Raw genomic sequence first — 21,663 nt, forward strand, 5'->3', positions numbered from 1 at the left:
GTTTATTATTAACATGCTTTCTGAAAACAAATATTTGCAAATAGCTTTTTGTGATTTGAAGGTTATGGCTTAATCTGATATTGGTGGGGTTCAAGTTTAATTCTCTGTAAACTGGAAAGTGCATTTGCTGATGTTAACATTAACACAAAGTAAATTGATCACATTTTAATACTTTTTGGAAGTGTCAGTAGATTTATGAGTAGCAGCAAAGGCATGGATTAAGTTAAACAGTTACCTGTTCATAAAATTCATTGACAATACCCTCTGTCCACTGAAGGTGGAGCTCTTTACATTTTGCTGGTCCATTGATATCTGCCAACTTTATACACATTTGACACACCAGTAGGCGATCGTTTTCATTGGCCCAGTCTATGCCAACATCATCATTCACCTGTGTGAGGAACAAAGTTAAAAATGTGTCTTGTCTCAAAGCAAGAGGTACACAGAAGAATGTGACTGCCTTGCCGGAGAGGTGGCGCTAGAGATAAGGTGCCTGCCTTGCAAGCGCTAGCCAAGGAAGGGCCGCAGTTCGATCCCCCAGCATCCCATATGGGCCCTCCAAGCCAGGGGTGATTTCTGAGCGCTTAGCCAGGAGTAACCCCTGAGCATCAAACGGGTGTGCCCACCCCCCCCAAAAAGAATATGACTGTATTCCTACTATGTGATCAGAATACCAAAAATTAAAAATTTCTTAGTTGTATAAAATAAAATGTTTGGTCTTCATAAAATAACAGTTTAGAAATGTAATATATCAATGTTACAAAATGCAATTATTATTTTTTTTTATTTTTGGGCCACACCCGGTGACGCTCAGGGGTTACTCCTGGCTATGTGATCAGAAGTTGCTCCTGGCTTGGGGGACCATATGGGACACCGGGGGATCGAACCGCGGTCCATCCAAGGCTAGCACAGGCAAGGCAGGCACCTTACCTTTAGCGCCACCGTCCGGCCCCACAAAATGCAATTATTAATGAAAGTGTTGTTAGATGGTATAGTTCGTACTAAACAGTATAACGAGAAAATAAGACATTTATTTATTTTCTTTCTCCCTATTTTTGTTTTTGTTTGGGGGCCACATATGGCAATCCTTAGGGTTTACTTACTCCTGGATTTGCACTAAGATAACTTCTGGCAGGATTTAGGGGGTGAATATAGATGCCACAGATCTCCCTATCTGCTGTACTAATGCTCTCACCCTAATAAGAAATTATCTTGAATTAATACTTGGGCACTTATATTTAATATATCAAAAATTTTTTTCAGTTTTTGACTTTTACTATTTCTGAGTAATCTGTAAGTATACCATAGGCATAGGTGTAGGAAAACTAGATATAACAAAACACTAAAGACAAATTAAATATAACAAAAATACAATAATTAGAATTTTGTTGTTTCTTTGAAATAGAGAAACATCTTGACTTCACAAAGCTACATTGAATGTGCCTCCATATACGCTTTTGATTATTAATATACTGTATTTCATTTTCACATTTATCATATAGAAGTGATTTTTGTTTAACACGTGCTTCTTTCCATGTGACAATAAAATGAAGACTGGTATAAATCTAGTTACCTTGGCATTAAATTTAGCTACAAAGTCAAAGTGTTTCTTCAGGTCTGTGGCCAAAATTGCTTCTATGACAAGGAACCGGAAATGTTTAAATTCCACATGATCAAGGTTAACTAAGAAGTTATATTCTGGCCTGGACATAAAAAGATTCCATGCAGCAGCTGCATGATGATTTTCCAAAACAGAACGATCATTATAGAGCACAGCCTGAGGAAAATAAGAATGAGAGTTTTTAAAAACCAGAAAACTTAATAAAAACATGCAATGCTTTTAAGTCCAACTTTTAAAAAATGAAATAAATGTGATCTTGTGACTGTTAGTTGTTTTGGATCATTCATTGACACACTAGTGGTGGCTATGAGAGGTAGTAATATTAGCTACTAAAATATTCACATTAGTATTATTTTAAGCAATGTTACTTCATAAATAAAGAAGTCTCATTTATTGCTATACATTGATAGTAGATTTCTTTGCTTGGTAAAATGTTTGTAAAGTGAAATTAACCTATTTGAAACAATATTTCAAACTTGAGGTCTTAGAGATAACTTTGACTAGGTTCTTTGGTAAGGGACATGGCTTGATAATAAATATATGACATGATTAGCTATGTCTATATCTAGATTTAGGATTACTTCCTATTAGTTGAATTCCTATAACTAATACAGAGTAATACAATCCTTGAGAAGTCTATATTCAAAAAACATTCTCACCCCATAATTAGCTAGTGGAAGTGTTACATTGATCTAGCACATAAATAAATGTGTACTCTACCTTATAGTGCATATATACTTGTTGGAAAATTTTAAACATTGCTGAGAGAAACTACAAAAGAAGTTGCTTCAAAATTCTTACTATAGGGCTGGAGTGACACCTGAAAAAACTAGAAAACATATCTAGTATGTGTGAGGTTCCCCATTTGATCTCTGGTACCAAATGGTCCTCTGATCAATGCTGAATGTAGCTTTTAATTTAAGCATGGTACACAAGGGAAGAAAACAGGCATGAAGGCCCTAAGGAAAGATGAGGCACAGGAAAATAAATCTTGAAGTGAAAGTGTGTATGTATATATGTATATGTATATATATGTATATATATGAAAGGCTGAATTATAAATGGTGCTGGTGAAAAAATAGTCTGACTTTGGGGAAAATAATTTGCTATATGAAGTCTATGCTAAAATAATTAGAAGGTCAAAATCAGGATTTGTCAACTAGTGGTCAAACTATCAGGATTTGTACTGTGTGTGCATAGAGGAAAATTATAAACTAAAAGAAAAATAGAAATATTTAGAAGTAGGATAAAAGAAAAAAAAGCAAACAATGAGAATAATAAGAGTATGACCAGGCTGACACTGAGGTTCTAAGAACAAAAGCAACAGGATGTTGGAGTATTTAGTATCATTGACTCAGATAATTAGATCGGGGAAGAGCTTGCTCACTACCACACAGGAAATGCAGTCCTTGGTGAGCATGGGTGTGAGCACCAGAGGAGGCATGAATCCATCTCTAAGAAAGCACCACAATCTGCTTTGAGGTTCCCACTTGAGAAACCAAAAGTGTGTAAGCACCACTGCTAGGCACACATGTACCCTTCATCATGGCAACAACATTAACAGTGAAGCTAAATACAGACAGAAGAGCTCAGTTTAATGGTAGTGATGGAGATGCCTACATATTTAAATTTTTCTTTCTTTATGTTTTACTTGATTTTGACTAATTTTTGTTTAACTCTAAGAGACACTCTTAAAATGACTGGATGTTATAAAACTATATATGTTACATTCTCTTCAAACACATGAGGTAAGTTCATGTTTAAGTTTTGACTATCCAATATAAAATAGATTGTTTTTAATTTATGGAGCACACCTGACAGTGCTCTGAGGTTATTCCTGGCTCTGAGCTCAGAAATCATGCCTGGTATGCTCAGGGAACCATATGAGATGCCAAGGATTGAACCCAGGTTAGTCGCATGTAAGGCAGATGCTCTACTCATTGTGCTAATACTCTGGCCCCTGAAGTAGAAATTATTATTAATATATACTTCAAAAGGAAAGAAATTTATATACACAAATCTTGCATTCCTTTTTTTAATTTTTGGGCCACATATAGAAGTGCTCAGGGATCACTACTGGGATTATATAAAATGCTGTGAATAAAAACAGGGTTGGTTTTTGGCCACATGCTAGGCACGTGCCTTAGGCTTTGAACTATTTCATCAGGAAAAATCCTCCATCCTTAAATTTCAAAGATGTTTAGGTTCTCCAATTTTTTCAGAAATGGACTTTTGTTTGGTTATATTTTTTTGCTTTCATTTTGGGACTACACTAGATGGTGCTCAGGGTTACTTGTGGCCTTGTGTTTGGGGGACTATGAGGTACCAGGGTTAAAATCTGGGGCATCAAGTATGTAAAGTACTATCTAGATGTTGGATCATTTTTCTATCTCTCTAGGCCCTGAGAGATATTTGACTTTCTAAATAGGTTGGGATTTCTGCAAATTCAAATAGTTCCCCCCCCCCTAAACTCAAAAAAGGATTTGTTTGGGTAATAAAGTTATATACCTATCCATGAGAACCTGGGGAAAAACTATTGTATGTTTTTCAAAATTTCAAGGCCTCTTAAAAATTTATCCTAGAGATAGAATTCTGCTTATATTAATTTTGTAGTTGTTTTAAATCAAATGATAAACATGTAATTTCTTCAGAGATATTTCTGAATTGAATTTTTCTCCTAATCAAGATCAAAATTTACCTGAGGTGCACTAGTTGCTACCAGGAAAGCATTGGTTCTTCCTGGGTGATCATAGTCGTGCATAGCTGCAGCCACATACAGGGCCATAAGCTCTAAGGCAGGAATATTTCCCGATAAACACCCATATTTGTCATCTGGCGTATTATACATTTTGGAAAATACATATCCCATATGTCCATGTGTAAATCCGCTGTCAGAATCTGAGAAGATAAAAAACATTGCAAAAGTATTACATTATTAAAAAAGTCAGTGTGATGCCAAAGTGTCTATATTAAAGTGATATTATTTGCCTTGATGCTCAAAAAAACTAGCAATCTTATTCCTGCCCAGTTGGGCTTCAACATACCTGAATCACTTGCTGACCCATGATCATTAATCACAGTAGAGAGGCCTGGAATAGGTTGTGTAGTAAGATACCAAACAGCATGTAAGACGTCAGTGGCATGGATTCTGTTATGATCTGTAACCAATGCAAAGGAAGTCATTAATTTGTAAACTTTGGGGTCCAAGGACTAAGAGTGCCATCTATTGGATAAACAGTTTAGTTCTAACATTTTTATACCCTAGGGAATGTTCAGCTAAACTTTTAGGACAAATATTCTCTGGTTATCCTTCCATTACGTACTCCACAATATTCACAAAAAGGAGAAAAAATAGCACTCATAGAATTCATGACGCTTGCAGATGTTTAATGTGGAAAAAATCTGGGTTTGGAATCTACCACATATACATAAATCTAACATATGTAGAAAAATCACCAAGAAACAACTCTAATCCTCATTTCTTCTACTTATTTCCACACTCCTATCTAAGGATCTGCAGAAAACCAATGACATACCTAAAGTAGGTCAGACCAATGGCCTAGTTACCACTTAATTGTTCATCTCTGAGACATGGTACCTGAACATAACCTGTGAATGAAACACAGTACTATTCTTCTGAATCAAAGTTGAAAAATAGTCTTCAAACATTTAACATATCTGCAATATGAAGATATGATATATCTACAAAGCAAAATTCAAAACCAAAATCAATAATATTCTTGAATCTGGAAATTCTGGTTTTGGAAAGTAATTCTAGGAAAGACCTAAAGAGAAAACATGCTTTCTCTACATTTCTGTAAAATGGAAGAAGTGTGGCCAAGTCCACCTGCTTCATTCTACTGTCTTTTTTTATACAAATTGGGTGCTGGTCTCTCTGGGCATGTCCCCTTCTCTTAAGCCATTATTGGGGCCCAGTGTGTTTTTGGTTGAACAACTTCTATGGCTGTAATTCTTTCCTTCTCTTGTTTAACTGACCTTTCAAAGTACTTCAGTGACTAGTGATTAACCATGATTTTTTTCCAATTAATTTTTCTGTATTTTAGGTCCCAGTACATAACTATTTGATTCCAGGAATTCAGGTGAGGGGCAGAATGATGGCTTAGAAAAGTATCTCTGAGAAACTCTTTGAGTAGACAGGGATGGAACTAGTGGTGGAGTTTTTTTGTTTTGTTTTGTTTTGTTTTGTTTTTTTTGCTTTGCATGTATGAGACTCTGGGTCCAACAACCAGTACTACAAAACAAAATGAAAAATAAATAGGAAAAATAACTTTAATATGCAGAGTTCCTATAATTCCAAAGAGAAAAAATGCAAGACTCGTGTATTGTCATTGCCAGGAGGTCAACAGTGATAATGCAATTTGGTGTTACGAAGAAAATGCTGAATAAAATGTGTTGAGGATAAATGAATGGTTTTCAATCTTTTTATAAATGTCCAGTCCACCAAACCAACTGGCAGCTGAAAACCAGAGAATTCCTCAAGTGATTCAAAACAATTTTACATATATCCCTATATCATGAAGCAAATTAATCATGCTAGAATGTTCTGGATTTAGAAAAGATCTGTTTTTATTTGTGCTCTACTATTTATTTCCATTATTACCCTGAGTGAATAATTTATTATATGGTTCATATAACCTGATGGGAAAAATAGAGACACTTACAGTGTCTATTTGAGATATGACTGAAAGATACATAAAAAACAGGTTTTAATGTTCTTGATAGATAAACCTCAAAGGAAAACTCTAATAAACATTTTATAAACCTATTATTCATACAAAATAAGCTGTGGCTGTGAAACTGGTACAGAGCACTGGGTTTTCTCCCACAATCAAAATTTTTGAAAATGAGATTAAAAAACTAAAACCAAAGCTAATTTGGTCCTTGAGGAGGAGATAGTGATGACTTAGGGGTGGAAGGGAGCAATATACCTCTGTTTGAGTGGTACAATGCAAGACAGTGTTTGAATACTTTCCCTTTGTTGTAAGCTGGGGAGGTTCTGATATGTGAATATTTGTCATTGCTCCTGCAAAGTGAAAAAGACTTACCATGCATCCCACTTTTGCAGGGTTGATGAAGCCAAGGTATAATATTGGAAAAAGTAGTTTGGGACATAATAGATACAAACCAATAAGATCACTTAGAACTATAAAGATTCTTGCTCTACTGTACTCTCCACATCAGGATTAAGTTTTATAAGTAATTTTTATAAACTCTCAGAATAAAAATAGTTCTATCTAATCATTTTGTGGATAAAAAAAGTAAAAAGGAAAGTTGACACACTCATTTTATGAGCCTATATAATCTTGATGAACAAAGCTAGGTAGAGGCTAATAGCAAATAAAACAAATATCCCTGAGATTTTTTAATGTAGTTCCAAATGTAGGAAGGAAAATAGAGTTCATAAAATCCAACACTTTAAAATGTCTTTGTCTTGTTATTTGTGTTGATCCAGGAGAATAATATATTGCCATCAGTTTAGCAGAATGGAAAAGTCATCTCCTTGAAGGCAATTAACCCTGTGGTCATGAAATATGGCCTTAGTATGAGCATGTCAAGGATTGTAGGCTCTTGAAGTTAACTCAGGTACAAAGACAGCAAGAAAAGAAGCTAGACCAAAGGTCCACAGAAAAGGGAAATGAGTTTCTAGAGAAGAAACATACTTGAGTCAAATATTCCTCTACTTCTGGTCATGTTAAGCAATTGAGATAGAGAGGAAATGATGCAAGGAATTTTTTCACTTTAACCTTATCATCATGCTATTTTTCGTTGCTGCATTTTAAATCTCTTGATTATTCTTTCAACCATTTGGAAACACACTTCTTCTTTCACAGAAAGTATGTGTTGTTGCACACAAAAACATTATATATCCCATCTCTTGCCAGAGATGCCCTCTTCCCTCTTGTTCTTTACATTCTTCCTCTCTCAATACTCTCCACTCTTAAGCACAATCCTGAAACAATTTGCCCTGGTGGTCTGGCATTGTATGTGTGTAACACTTACACATCTTCATACTCAAATGCACAATTTTTCATTTAACATTCAGTCTATGTACCTATTTATGATGGGATAAAGTATTAAAGACTAAAAGCAGCATTAAAACAGATTGTATTCTTTGGAATACAGCAGATGATGTCATTTATCTGCCCTTGGGTTGCTCCATATCATTTCCATGTCTGGTTTCAAATAGATAGACATATCCCACTGGATATCAACAGGAAGAAAATTTTTGCTGCCATGGAGAAGCACAGGGCTTTGGTATTTATTATCTTATTTTGAGTCACACTAGTGATGTTCAGGGTCTACTGCTGACTTTGCACTCACAGATCATGACTGATAAGGTTCATATAACTGTAGTGGGTGCTGGGGATCAAACTACTGTTGACTGCCTGCAAGAAAACGTCTCATCCACTGTTCTATTCACTTGAGGACCCCCCATATGTATACTTGAACCTCCCCTCACTTCCCAATTGAAATAACAAGAATAAGGATCTTAAGAATATATGTTAGAGCAGAAAATCTTTGAGAATAGAATTTTTCCCTCCATTTTGAATTCACGAATGAACATGACTAGATGTTTTATTGTTTGTTTTTTTTTTTTGACAAAGTCCCTAATTAAAAGGGAGGAACAATAGTGTTGGTGAGATAGTACATTGGGTAAGACCTTGCATGCAGCTCACCTAGGTTTGATTCCTACTGGTACCCTATCTTCCCCTGAGTATGGCTAGGAGTATCTCTGAATGCAGAGCCATGAGTAAGTCCTGAGCACTGCTAAGTTAGACTCATTAAAAAAAGAGTGTGAAAATTTCTGAAGAGTACTTAACATATAGAGATTATTCTCAATGCCTTAATTTAGCTTCATATTTAGCGACAAAATATAGTTTTGGCATCACCTCTATCAGGAGAAAAATTTCTATTATACAGCCATTTTCTTTTCCATAAGATGTCTCTCTCTTATGATTTAAATAACACATTTTAAGACATACCCCCACATATAGTACTGTTTTATGTTTTTTGTTTCTGCAATTATTTTCTAAAATAACTAAATAATTTCTATACATTTTCACACAGTCTATTTGGATATTCTATAGTTACAAGCACTCTATGCCATGTAGGACATTTCTACATACATGGACTAAATGGCTGCATGTTGAAAATTTTAATTATTTATTCAATTCTTCATGACCATAAATGACAAACTTAATTCTCATAACAGTCAAAGTTCATAAACTTCAGTACTGGATTTTGTCCTCTCCTTTAATCTTCACATTTATCTGATTTAAAAAAATGTTTCTAGTCATTTACACAATGACTTCCAGATGTCTTCTGTTCTGTTTTATTAATTAGACCATCCTCCTCCTCTTGCTCTACCTCCAGCCAAGTTTCTATCATATTGAAAAAAAAATAATGACTTAACTCTGCAGATGCCAAATAAAAGATGGACTCCCCAAATCAAATATGAAAATAATAAAAGAAACCAACTTAAAATTTAGTTATATATTTAGCAAACACAAATTGGACTTGCTATGTGCATGGCAAAACTATTACCCCTGAAGAATAATTACTCTGTGTATCTTCAAACAGCTTTCTGAAGCAGATATTATGTTCAGTTTTATGTATTAAGAAATGAAACATGTAGAACTTAAGCAAAACCCAAGTAGCTAATAAGAGTCAGAGCCAGGCTTCCAGCACAGATTATTATGTACTTATCACTGCAGTTTGCATCCAAATGGAATGCTTACAGAGTGCAAAAAGTGCTCGCTACTGACTTTAGATTCCAGCACCCAGAACAAATTCAACAGATTTCAAAAGTGTTATTTCACAATTATCATATACTTACAAGGGATTTCCCTATATCCAATCTCCAAAGCATGAAAATAATTCATAAACTCCCGAATTGGAATTTTAAAAGCTTCAAAAAGGCCCATGTCTTCAAAAAGTCTGTATGATACCTGTAAGAGAGAAAAAGACATGCTTTAGAAAACATCACTCAGTGGGTATCAGACATAAGAAAAATGGGTGGAAAGTAAACATTCCATCAACTGTTTAATATACTGCCAGGAGAGATCCTAGGAACAATCAATCAAGTAGATACCAAAAGTACCAATGTGCTTATCTCTGCAGTTTGGTGCTTAGGACAGACTTAAACCTGGCTCAGGGATCATATGGGAAGATGGGGATCAAATACAGGTCAACTGTGACCAAGGAAAGTACCTTATCTGATACTATATCTCTGGTATCCTGTAATTTGTCTTTAAATATAAAGACAGATACCTGAGAACCAATCTATCAGGGCTGGAGATGTAACACAGGGATTAAGCTCTATCATTGTACACAGAATAGGGTGCTATCCATAGCACCACTTATTGTCCCCTAAGCACCACCAAGATCACAGCAACCTGTAGTAATCTACAGGTAGTGCTAGGTGAGATCCTCCAACCAAATAAAAAACTATTCTCCCAAAATGTATCAATTGTAAAAAAATATCAAGATACCTTGATATTAGACACAGCTATAATATCAACAACTAGAAAATAGTACTACAATAGATATATTATGCATATAACACTAAATAATAGAAGAAAATTTAGTTTTTATGGATTTTAAATTTACAGGTGATAAATAATTCAAAACTATGCCAAATTCATGAAGGAGAAGGCAAGAGTTGCCCATACCAAAATACAGAGGGAAAAACAAAGTTTTACCTAATATAAGTAAAATTGGATAATTTTTTCCTCGTTTTATATCTTTCTATCCTTCTTCCTATAGTCCATACATTCTAGCTTTTCTTTTTACAATTTTTTTTTTGCAACCTGGTGACTCAAATCAAAAGTGTATTATGGAAAAATCTAGCACATCTGACATGAGATAATGGATGTAAATGACAACAGCAAAGAAGAAGGTGACTCAAGAGAATCAGAGATTCCTGCAGAAAATGTGTTTGTTTTGATTGCAGTTGATCCAGGGTCAGTCCCCAGTACCATGTGGTCTCTTGAGACCTACCAGGAATGATCTGTCTGAGCACAGAGTCAGATGCAAGTCCAGAGCAAGCTGCATGTGACAAAAGAAAAGGAAAAGGAAGCAGAAGGTGACTGGAGATTCTCAGAGCCATATGGAATTGCCACTGATGTGCTGGAGCATGATCCAGGAGACTGATTCAGATGGATGGAAATAGAAGACATCATGCTAAGAAAAGTGAGTGAGTGTGAGAGAGAGAGAGAGAGAGAGATGGCAGACACAGAGTGATAATATATTAGGTAGAACATTTGCCTTGCAAATAGCCAGTTGAATTTGATTCCCAGTATCCCATATGGTTCCCTAAGCACTGTCAAGAGTAATTCCTGATGCAAAGACAAGAGTATCTCCTGAACATCACTGGATGTGATCCCAAACAACAAACAAATACAAAACCTCAGAATTCTCTCTCATATGTAGGATACAAAGAAGTAAAATAGTATAATAGTAAGAGAATTATAAGGGCCCAAAGCAACAGAACTTGAGAACCAGTCTACAGAATTGAGCTTACTATGGTGGAAAGATATGAGGGAAGGAGGTGGGCTCTAAGGAAGACTCTGAGGCAGTGGCGAAAAAAGTGGGCATTTTGGTGGGGGCTGTGGAGTTGGAAGTTTGTATGCATGAAACTATCATTAAAAGTATCATAAAGTGGGGCCGGGCGGTGGCGCTGGAGGTAAGGTAGGTGCCTGCCTTGCCTGCGCTAGCCTAGGACGGACCGCGGTTCGATCCCCCGGCGTCCCATATGGTCCCCCAAGAAGCCAGGAAAAACTTCTGAGCGCATAGCCAGAAGTAACCCCTGAGCGTCACAGGGTGTGGCCCAAAAACCAAAAAAAAAAAAAAAAAAAGTATCATAAAGTATGATGACTAAAAAATAGCATTTACATTTCTATTGTCTGCATTCTGTCTTAAAATTCTCTTGAAATATTTCTCTAAAATCTTTTAATATTTTGATTTATAGATGTTTCTACTTATTGTTATTGATATCTATACAGAGTTATGAATATTCTAATTTTAAATATTTATCTCTTCCTGATTCACCAAAGATGTATTCCAAGTACTCCATAGGTTCCTGACCCATAATGGTACTTACCAAATGCAATCTACACTGTGTATTCTTTCTACATGCAAATAATCTATGATGAAGTATATACATTAGGTACAACCAGACTTAACAGCATAAATTCACAATAAAATAGAATATTTGTAATTTTATGCTATAATAAATAGTAAATGAATGCAGACTGTAAAAGTATCTATTATACACTTACTTTTGATTGTGATTGACTCTAAAACTTCAGATTGTGGAAAGGAGAACAGCTGTCTAACTGAAAAGGTGACTCTTGAATTTAGTATATCACAACAGTATGCCTCCTAATACATTGTAGAAAACTATTATGTGTAACACATCTAGGTAGGTAAATCAAACAAACATCTCTTCTCTCATGAAGTTTATGCTCTAACATAGAGTAAGGCATAGACATAGTCAATATATTACCTAGTGTTTCAGAAAACAATGTTATCTAAGAAAAGAAGCGAGTGATTTAATGAAGGAATGACATTTGGATTGGGGACATTTGGGTTGGTGACTATCATATCAAACATGACAGAGCAGGCATGTCATCTTAAATGTTCAGGTGACATGTGAGCAAACAATCAAAGAGAGATGAAAGAAAAAAGAATATAGATTTACTGGGGAACAGTTTTCCTTGTATAGGGTTGGGGAGAGAGTTCAAAGGGTTTGAGAACAATGTGGGAGCCATCCCCAATCACAAGCCCTAACCCATCTTTGGTATGTCTGTCCTCTCCCTCTAGCCAAAAATAATTTTTCCTGCATGGAAAAGTCAGTGAACAAGGCCTTGAGCTGTGTTGGTTATTATCAAGAAATGTTTAGAAGACCAGTATGGCGAGGATAGGTATAGCAAGCAAATTCCACACTACAGAATGAAATTTGGTCAGGTGGAGGCTTTGGGCTGAATAGCCAGTGGGATGTGAGAAGCCATTGCAGAAATCTGAGCCAGGAAGTAATTACTGAACTTGTTTTCAAATATGTATTGTAGTTCTCTGTTGCAACATGATCTCATTTGATGTTTCTCTATGAGGGGTTATACAGCCCCTTCTCTGTTGGCCTCCAGGATATTCCAAATGTGCCACAAGTGATAAATGCATAAATTGGGTAAGAAAAAAATAATGTGGGACTTGGGGGAGAGGAGTCTCATGCTGTAAAATAGGGGGTATGGGAAGAAAACAAGGTCTGGAGGGCACTGGTTAGTGGCAACAGGTTGAGAACTGCTTCCTTGAAATTTACATCAAGTTCTTTGGAAGGTTTCTTCCCTTGGAAGGGCAAGAAAGGGAATTCTGCCCTTTGTAAAGTGTAATGAATCATGCTTACCTCTGCTCTTTCGCTAGTATTACTAGCTAGTATAGCTAGTATTGCTAGTATTATTACTTCGAGCTTGAGACACCACATTTGAAAGTCTTCCAGGGCTACTCCTGAATCTGTGCTCAGGGGTTGCTCTTAGAAATGCTTGAGGGGGGGTATTTGTGGTGCTGGGAAGAAATCCAGGGTGCATTCAAAGTAATCACTGTCTGCCATTTTTCAGGTTCTTTATTTCTCTTTAGAGAACAACATGAAGTGAGTTCCATCATGATGTATGTAAGCTCCTTTACTGTGGGGGTCTGGGAAGAGCCAGCACTTCTCCCAGCATTTCTCATGCTGAGTGTGGTACTGGCAGCACTGCCAACAACTATTTCCAGCTCCCAAACTGTGACTCTTATTAATGGCCACCAACTAAAAGCATGTGAGCACTATGATTGAGTGTGTTCTAGTCATCGCATAACAACAAGGGGGGAGCATAAATGAAAACATTAGTAAGAAAATTTCCTTTTTTGTTATTTTATTTGACATGTCTATAAAATATATTTAAATTATATTTATAAATGCCTAAGGTATATCTATGCATGATATAATAATATTTATCAATCATAATAACAATAATAGCAGCAGTTGCTGAGATATATGTTGATAATAGTCAAATAAAAATGTATCGGCATTGAATAAGAGAGAAGCCTTCTCTGTTTACAAATGCTGCTTACAGATAATTAATCCTCATGACAGTTTATAAGATAGGCACTTAAGAATTCATATTTGTAAGCAAAGGAAATGGAGGCACAGAGATGTTAAGTGACTGATTCAGGATCATACAGCTGACACATGCCTAGAAGCAGAAGTTAAACCAAGTGTTTTAATTTTAGATCTTGTACTTAAACCACCTGAAATCCTACCACGATCATTTAGAAAGAAATAATGTTTGGACTGCAAATGATTGAAATTTTCTGTTTTTCTCTTAAAGCAGTTTAAAGGTACATAACAAATTAACACCATAGCCCATTTTATAAAATGATTTTTCAAGGGGTCACACCCTTCAGCACTCAGGGGTTACTCCTGGCTCTATACTCAGAAATCGCTCCTGGCAGGCTCAGGGTACCATATGGGATGCTGGGATTCGAACCACCATCCTTCTGCATGCAAGGCAAATGCGCTACCTCCATGCTATCTCTCTGGCCCTATAAAATGATTTTTAAAGAGGAGAATATTTTTTACCAACAAGCTACTCAAAGTCTACCATCAATAATCTAAACGTGTAAAGCAAGACACTACTAACTGGGTAAATGTCAGTAACTGAAAAAAGTAAATATTATTCCAAAATCTGAGGACGTCCTTTTAAATTTGTTAAAATAAACATGATATTCATCAAAAAGGCAGGGTATGTATTGAGATGGAGAAGCCATTTCCACCACACATATGTCTATTTAAAAACTTTTTGAAGTTGGACTTTTTTCTGTGTCTTCTCAGCCAAAAGGTGATTTCTTGGAATGTTTGAGTTAATTCATTTCAGCTGTCCGAAAATCTTATGTGAAAAAAAGTTTGCCTTTCACACAGTAAAAATTTTATGATTTTTGTGCTTAGATACCTGAATCAGAAGAAAAAAACATATACTCCATAAGGTTCTACTTAGCAAAGTCAATAAGGTTGCATTTCCTCAACTCTCTGGGTTTTGAAAATTGAAAAAGAAAATAGTGAAATAATAATAATCCTATTTACATGCACCTATTTTTGAAAGATAAATTTAAAAACAACATTAATGAATGGAGCTAAAATGGACTAAACTATTTCTCATATTTCTAATGACAGCTCAGAGCTACCCACAACTTAACCAATGTTTTAAGCTAGTCACTAAATGCAAAAGGAGGTAGGTCCAACAGGCTCCTGGAATCACCAACTTTCTCTGAGCAGACTTTCCATAGAGAGAAGCTGAAGATAAAGTAAATGAACTGTGTGAAGGACTTCAAAGCATCTGAACTGAATATAAATGAAAGTAAACACAGATGATTCTGATAGGTGAGATCTGCCTTCAATCCTGAGTATATTTACTATAGGATTTTAGAAGAATCTTACATTTTTGGTAAAAGAGAAATGACTAGTAAGATTAAATGGAGATACCATAGAGGGGTGTGTGGGTGTGGATGTGTGTCTGACATAGCTGTCAAGTTTAAGACAATGTAAGCCTATTTATTTTTTTCAGACTAAGCACATACCTTTGAGGCACCTCTCTATAGTATAGACTATTTCCAAGAGAGTAAAAATCACTTCTCTGAATCACAGGAGTTGGAAGGTGACAAGGGTTTTCCAAAATGGGATACAGAGTGTGAATTTTAGGTAGATGGAAACAACTGTCTTTAGCCCCCTTAAGTCCCCTTGGTCAGAAATCTTGAGACAAAAGGAAGATAAAAGAAACTCTTAATTCTTAAGAATAGCTTAAGAAATAGGCTACATTTCAGGAGAGGTGCTCTCTCAGTCAGTAGAGACTCCAACAGAAACATGCCACAGACTTCATCGTCATTTGAGTGATGGATCTCATTAATCATTTAGTGCTTATTTCTTGGCTTGGGAGCAATGCCTGACAGTGCGGTACTTGAGGGATTCCTCTAGGCACAGTTAAGGGACCGTGAGATGCTAGAGACAAGCTTGCGATCCAGATCTTTGAGTATGGCCGTTGAGTCTTTTTGTTTGTTTGGTTTTGGGCCACACTCGGTTCCACACAGAGGTTACTCCTAGCTCTGTGCTCAGAAATGGTTCCTGGCAGGCTTGGGGAACCATATGGGATGCAGGGGATCAAACCCGGGTCCATCCCAGTTTAGCCACATGCAAGGCAAAAGCCCTGCCACTGTGCTAACATTCCACCCTCCTTCACCTCCAATCATTTTAACATACCAATATTTGGTGTGGAACAAGTTGATCTTTCATTATTTTGACATTGACCCATTTTTCTATTAGAAGAGAGTTCCTCTAATGCAGGGACATACTTTCTTTTGAAAGATTGGGTTAGTCATTAGATTGTGAATGAGGCAATAAAGAAAAGAATCCTCTAATTTTGTCCTTCAAACATGTACGGAGTCAGGAATCCTCATCTCCAAACTTCAGACTCAGAAGTTTGTTGTGATGTTCTGTTATTTTTTTTGGGTCACACTGTGTGGTAGTCAGTCTTTACTCCTGGTTTTGTGCTCAGGGATAATTTCTGATGAGGTTATGAGGATGATATGTGATGCTGGGGATCAAATCTAGGTTGGATATGTACAGGGTAAGCAGATAACTTGTTCTATTTCTCCAGTTCCCAGTCTTAAGAGAGCTTTTCTCTGATTATAAATCAGTTTGGCCATGATTTTTTGTGTTTTCCCAGGAAGGATACATGGCCCCAGAAAATCTTTTTGCTCTCATTGAAATCTTAAGTGAATTAGGTAGGTAATTTTTACTGTCTCTTCTTTGATATTTATTCAGATATAAGAACATGCTACAAACATTGTAAACTTTTAAAGAGTACTGAATTAGCACTTTTAATATGGAGCAAATATTATGATCGATGTTCAGTAATAGAACACATTTATCATTTTACTTTGATTTTTCTTTTTGAGAAGATACATGTCATTGTTCAAAAATATTAATTTCTATGTATTTTATTTTTTTCCTCAGTAAAACAAGTATTTCTTTGTTTGGAAGCCTAAATGTATTTCAGTTTAAAGAAAGACCGAATGGGCACTTATAAAGCAACAATTCATATTTGTTATTTATTATATTTATAAAAGTGCTGCTCATAGAAAAATATAATACACTTCATTAGATGTATTTCACACAGCAGCACAGGGAGCCACTTCAAAAAATACCATATTTTTGACAAGTTCTAGATACTGTAATATTGAAAAGTGTAAAAATAGTCATTGTAAATAATTGCAGACAAAGCTATTAGTGTTTATTAAGAAATAAAGTTTTATTCTTTGAATGGTATTATCAGCTTTCCTCTTGCTCTACACTATAAATTTCAAATACTTTTTTCATCTTCCTTCCTCCACTTTTTCTTACACAATATTTTAATGGCAGAATCTGTCTTTTACTCATTTGAAGATTAACTTTCTTCTATTAACCAATCCACTACTAAGATATCTATAGGTCATAAGATACAAAACTTTCTATCTCTAACCAACCCCTATTCTTCCATAAGTATCAAACATGTACATAACTTTAAGCACTCAATAAAAAGATTTTTGTTCTACCTTTCAATTTCTACATATTAATCTCTTACCTGACTAAGAATACGGCCACATTTTCTTCCTATTTTTTCTACCAAATCAAAAATGGGGAAATTCCAAGTGTTTAGTTGTTCCATAATGGAGTCCAAATTATCCATGACAAGAGGTTCAGGAGCAAGAATTGGTTTTTCCTAAAATCAAAGTAAAAAGATGTTCAATTTACAGCTTTTTTCAAAGGAATATAGGCTTGGTTAAATTGATTTAACTGATCGATCAGCAGCAATAATGTAAGACTTTAGGGTAAATCTAATTAAAATAATCAAGGACCAGAGATGTACAAAGTACTTGCATATTGGTCAACCTCAATTCAATTCAGTATAGCCTGGTGTCCTGAGTATCAGCCTCTACAGCCTCAAACACTAGACCACCTACCAAAAACATCAAGATGACACAGACATTAAGCTCCAATAAAGATACTGGTAGCTGCTATGGTTTTCAAACTAAGAAAATAGGGTCTTAAAGCCCTTTCAAGTCATGAACTCTGTATCTGCGGATGTTTGTCTGCTATTAATTAGTACATGATACTGCAGCAGGAAAAAGGAATCTTTCTTTTATAAATTTTCATAACTGCTTTTGTGTAGAGTTCTTAATACTTGAGGATTTTAGAATTTGCTAAAAATCATATGTAAATTGATGTCTCTATATATGATCCTATAAATTTTCTGAGATGAACTTTACTTAATGAACTTATACATGCAACAGACAATGGCAGGAGTGGATTGGGAGCTAATCACCCTTAGACACTTGATCAGATTTATATTACTGCTGGAACATCAATAGAAATTTTGTGATTTTTTTTATAGCTGACACATTGTTTCAGGGATTTTAACTAATTCATGTACTTAATAGTTTTACATTTAAGTGTAAAGACATTTCATGTTAGTTCCAAATGACAATATTTGTGAGAGACTATTTATCAAACAACTAGAATATATAAGATTATAGTGATATGGCTATCCCTTAACATAGAAGTCTAAATGGCCTAGTAGGCAAAAATCTCAATGATAGTAGCAGGACTTGAGAATTAGATAACTATCTACGATAGCTGAGACAAGCATCACTAAAACCTGGTTTAAAATGACATAGTAAATAGTAGCTCACTTTCTTCATAAGAGCTAAAAATCATTGGAAATCCTACAAAAACAAACACATCTCACTGTCTTGGAATGACTGATGGATTATTGCAAAATACTGAATTACTAAATGAAATGATGCATTTCTCTATGCATAGTTATATGTTCAAATTTAATTAATAAATACCCAGACTCCTTTTTGGAGGATACTTAAGTTTTTTTTTTTATAAAAAATAAACAAAAGAAGATAATCATTAAGTCTTGGAGAAAAAACTACACTGATACACATTGGGAGGCTGAAACACAGGTGAAAGTCAAGTGAGGTATATATGTAAGACTCAAAGAGATGCATAAAAACCTACAGGAATCTATGCCCAAATTTAATTTCTCCACTATAAAAAGAGTTATGAGGTATGAGGTTACCAGGAAAATCATGGTCTCAGGAGTGTAGGAACTGCATGCAGATGCTTTCCTCAGGGCATCTCGTGGACACTCAGCCTCATCTTCATTCTGTATAATATCACTGCTATCACTGTTATTGTTGGTTTCATAGTCAGAGGTAACTTGACCAGTATCATCTGAAAAATTGAGAGTAGAGATGGCTGTGAAATGTGCAATAGGAAAAGAAGTACCTGTAAGAGAATTCTTCTACAATGTACAAATACAGTGGTTAGGAATCTATACGATTCTAATGGGATTCTATAAGAATGCAAGATTAGAGATGAAAGGAAAACACCTATTTTTAAATCCAGTAAAATATTCATATATTTTAAGAACTTTATATTTTCTTTTGTGTATATCCTCTTACCACCTCCCCCCCTCCTCTCAACTCGCTAACACAGTAACTTTAGAGCACGTATGTGGTAGAAACTGAGTTGATTGATATTCAAGAATACAATGGTCTGTAGAATGTCAATTAAAAGGCTATTCTAGGAGCATGGGAGACCCAAGCACCCAAGACTGTGTGCTAGGAATCTGTGGCTTTGTTTTTTTTGCATATTTCTCCCACTTTAGTCAGTACTCAAATGTATAAACTAAAAGAGCAACAGAACCTGGCAGCTTTATGAAGAGGACCAATCAGAAAATACTAAGTTTGGGGTTAGATCAGTGGCACAGCGTTAGGGTATTTGCCATGCATGCAGCTGACCCAGGATGGACCATGGTTCAATCCCCCAGCATCCCATATGGTCTCCTAAGCTAGGACTAATTTCTGAGTGCATAGCAGGGAGTAACCCCTGAGTGCCACTGGGTGTGGCCCAAAAATCAAAAAAAAAAAAGGAAAAAAAAGAAAAGAAAAGGAAAAAGAAAATGCTAAGCTTAAGAAGAAGAACATGCTCCTGGGACATCTCTGTCCCAGGACTTTCTCTGTCTCAAGAACTTTCCTAGAGGGTTCTTCTAGAACTTTCTAGACTTTTTTTTTTAATATAAAATCTGTAAGCATCATGATTCAAGCATGATTATAGTTGGGTATCAGTCATAAACAGAATATTCCCTCTCACTCATTAAGACTATCATGATAGTTGTTAGTGTAGTTATTTCCCTAACTGCAACGCACCACTATTAATGGTAAGCTTTATATTGTGAACCAGTCCTTCTGGCCCTCATCTCTATCATCTCTGGGCATTGTTACAATGTCTTTAATTTTTCTTAAAACCCATAGATGAGTGAGACTATTCTGTGTCTATCTCTCTCCCTCTGGTTTTTTCACTCAGCATAATAGATTCTATGTACATCACATGATTTCATCTCTCCTGATGGCTGCATAATATCCCATTGCATATATGTACCACTGTTTCTTTAGCCATTCATCTGTTGAAGGGCATCTTGGTTGTTTCCAGAGTCTGCCTATTGTAAATAGCTCTGCAATGACTATAGGTGTGAGGAAGGGATTTTTGAATTGTATTTTTGTGTTCCTAGGGAATATCCCTAAGAGTGATATGGCTGGATCATATATGAGCTTAATTTCTAGTTTTTTGAGGAATCTCTATATTGTTTTTCCAATTTCAATAGTACAGTGGGTAAGGAATTTTTCTTTGCATACAATCTGTATCTAATCTCTGACATCCCCCTGAGCACTGTCAGGAGTAATACCTGAGTTCAGAGCCACCCCAGAGCATTGAAGGATGTAGCCCATAAACAAAATCCAATAAAACTTCCTACCACTGAAAGAAGTTACAAAGGTTTTAGAATGTGACACAGGAAAACATTTTCATTGGCATTTTATTCTTTCAACAATACTAAGGCAGGGTTTTGGGCATTACAATTACCTTTAATCTACAAAGAAGAATAGGTAAGAATGGATAAAAATGTAATGTAAGACATAGAGCTGGGCAGTGTTTTTTGGGAAACACACCTGGTCTTTCTTGGAAGCTACCATGGCTGTCTGTGGGTGTTTAAGGATCAAACTGTATGAAAAGATAAGCTCAGGCCTTTTGAGCTATTTTCTTAGTTTCTTTGATCTATTTTCTTCTTTTCTACCAGGATTTGAACCCAGGCAGTCTAATACTATTTCTTGTATGCTACTTTTCAGGAAGACTAGCCTCTTTGTTTTTCTTTTAAATGGTACTGCTTTCTATGGCTTATAAAATATTTTTATTCTCCTGTGACAAGTGAATTTCTGTGTTTTCTTGTAAAAGTTTTCTTGTTTAAGCTTTTACATTTCGATCTATTACATTTATGTCTATTACATTATGTCTTTTATATTGACATTTATGGCCCATCTTGGAATGTTTTATATGGTATATTTATGGGGGCAAAATTCATTTTCTCTCAACTGTATTGGGTTGTTCTGACCTCTCTGGATAAAGTCTACTAGTATGTAGTTATGGGTCTAATTTGAGGCTTTTGAATTTGTTCCATTTGATCTATTTCTCCTCTTTAGGCAGCCTAAAAGATTGAGTTTCTAAACCAAGCAATGTATTTCCTCTAACTTTGCTCTTCTAAGATTGTTTTGGATATTTTAGAAATGTTGTACATTCCCATGACTTTTTTTTTTAATTTTGCTTGTTTTTTGACTAAAGCTGGCAATGTTTAGGGGTTATTCCTGGTTCTGCATTCAGTAATCACTCTTGGTGGTTCTCAAGGGACTAGATGGGATGCCAGGAATCAAACCTAGGTCAGCTGTATGCAAGGCAAGCACCCTACACTGTATTATTTCTTCAGTACTCTCTGATGACTTTTATTATATCCCCTTTCCCAATTAGAATCATATTCTAGGACTTTTTGGAGAACCCAACTTTTCTTCTTTTTCATGTAATACTTGCTTCTTTCTCGTGTAATCTATTTTAGGATTAA

At 35.6% G+C, this 21,663-nt stretch overlaps 1 protein-coding gene across 1 annotated transcript in view; it reads right to left on the minus strand.

Moving 5' to 3' along the window:
• Positions 1-21,663, minus strand: part of PDE3A (phosphodiesterase 3A) — a 337,733-nt gene that overhangs the window by 10,770 nt on the left and 305,300 nt on the right. Inside the window, exons 8-14 of the mRNA XM_049782896.1 lie at positions 18,793-18,947; positions 17,290-17,427; positions 9,480-9,591; positions 4,666-4,779; positions 4,320-4,519; positions 1,574-1,777; positions 236-391 (exon numbers count right to left, since the gene is read on the minus strand). Coding sequence (XP_049638853.1) covers positions 236-391; positions 1,574-1,777; positions 4,320-4,519; positions 4,666-4,779; positions 9,480-9,591; positions 17,290-17,427; positions 18,793-18,947 — 1,079 coding nt within the window. The remainder of the gene's footprint in view (positions 1-235; positions 392-1,573; positions 1,778-4,319; positions 4,520-4,665; positions 4,780-9,479; positions 9,592-17,289; positions 17,428-18,792; positions 18,948-21,663) is intronic.

Source organism: Suncus etruscus, chromosome 11 (genome assembly GCF_024139225.1).
Source record: "Suncus etruscus isolate mSunEtr1 chromosome 11, mSunEtr1.pri.cur, whole genome shotgun sequence".
NCBI classification, from domain to species: Eukaryota; Metazoa; Chordata; class Mammalia; order Eulipotyphla; family Soricidae; genus Suncus; species Suncus etruscus.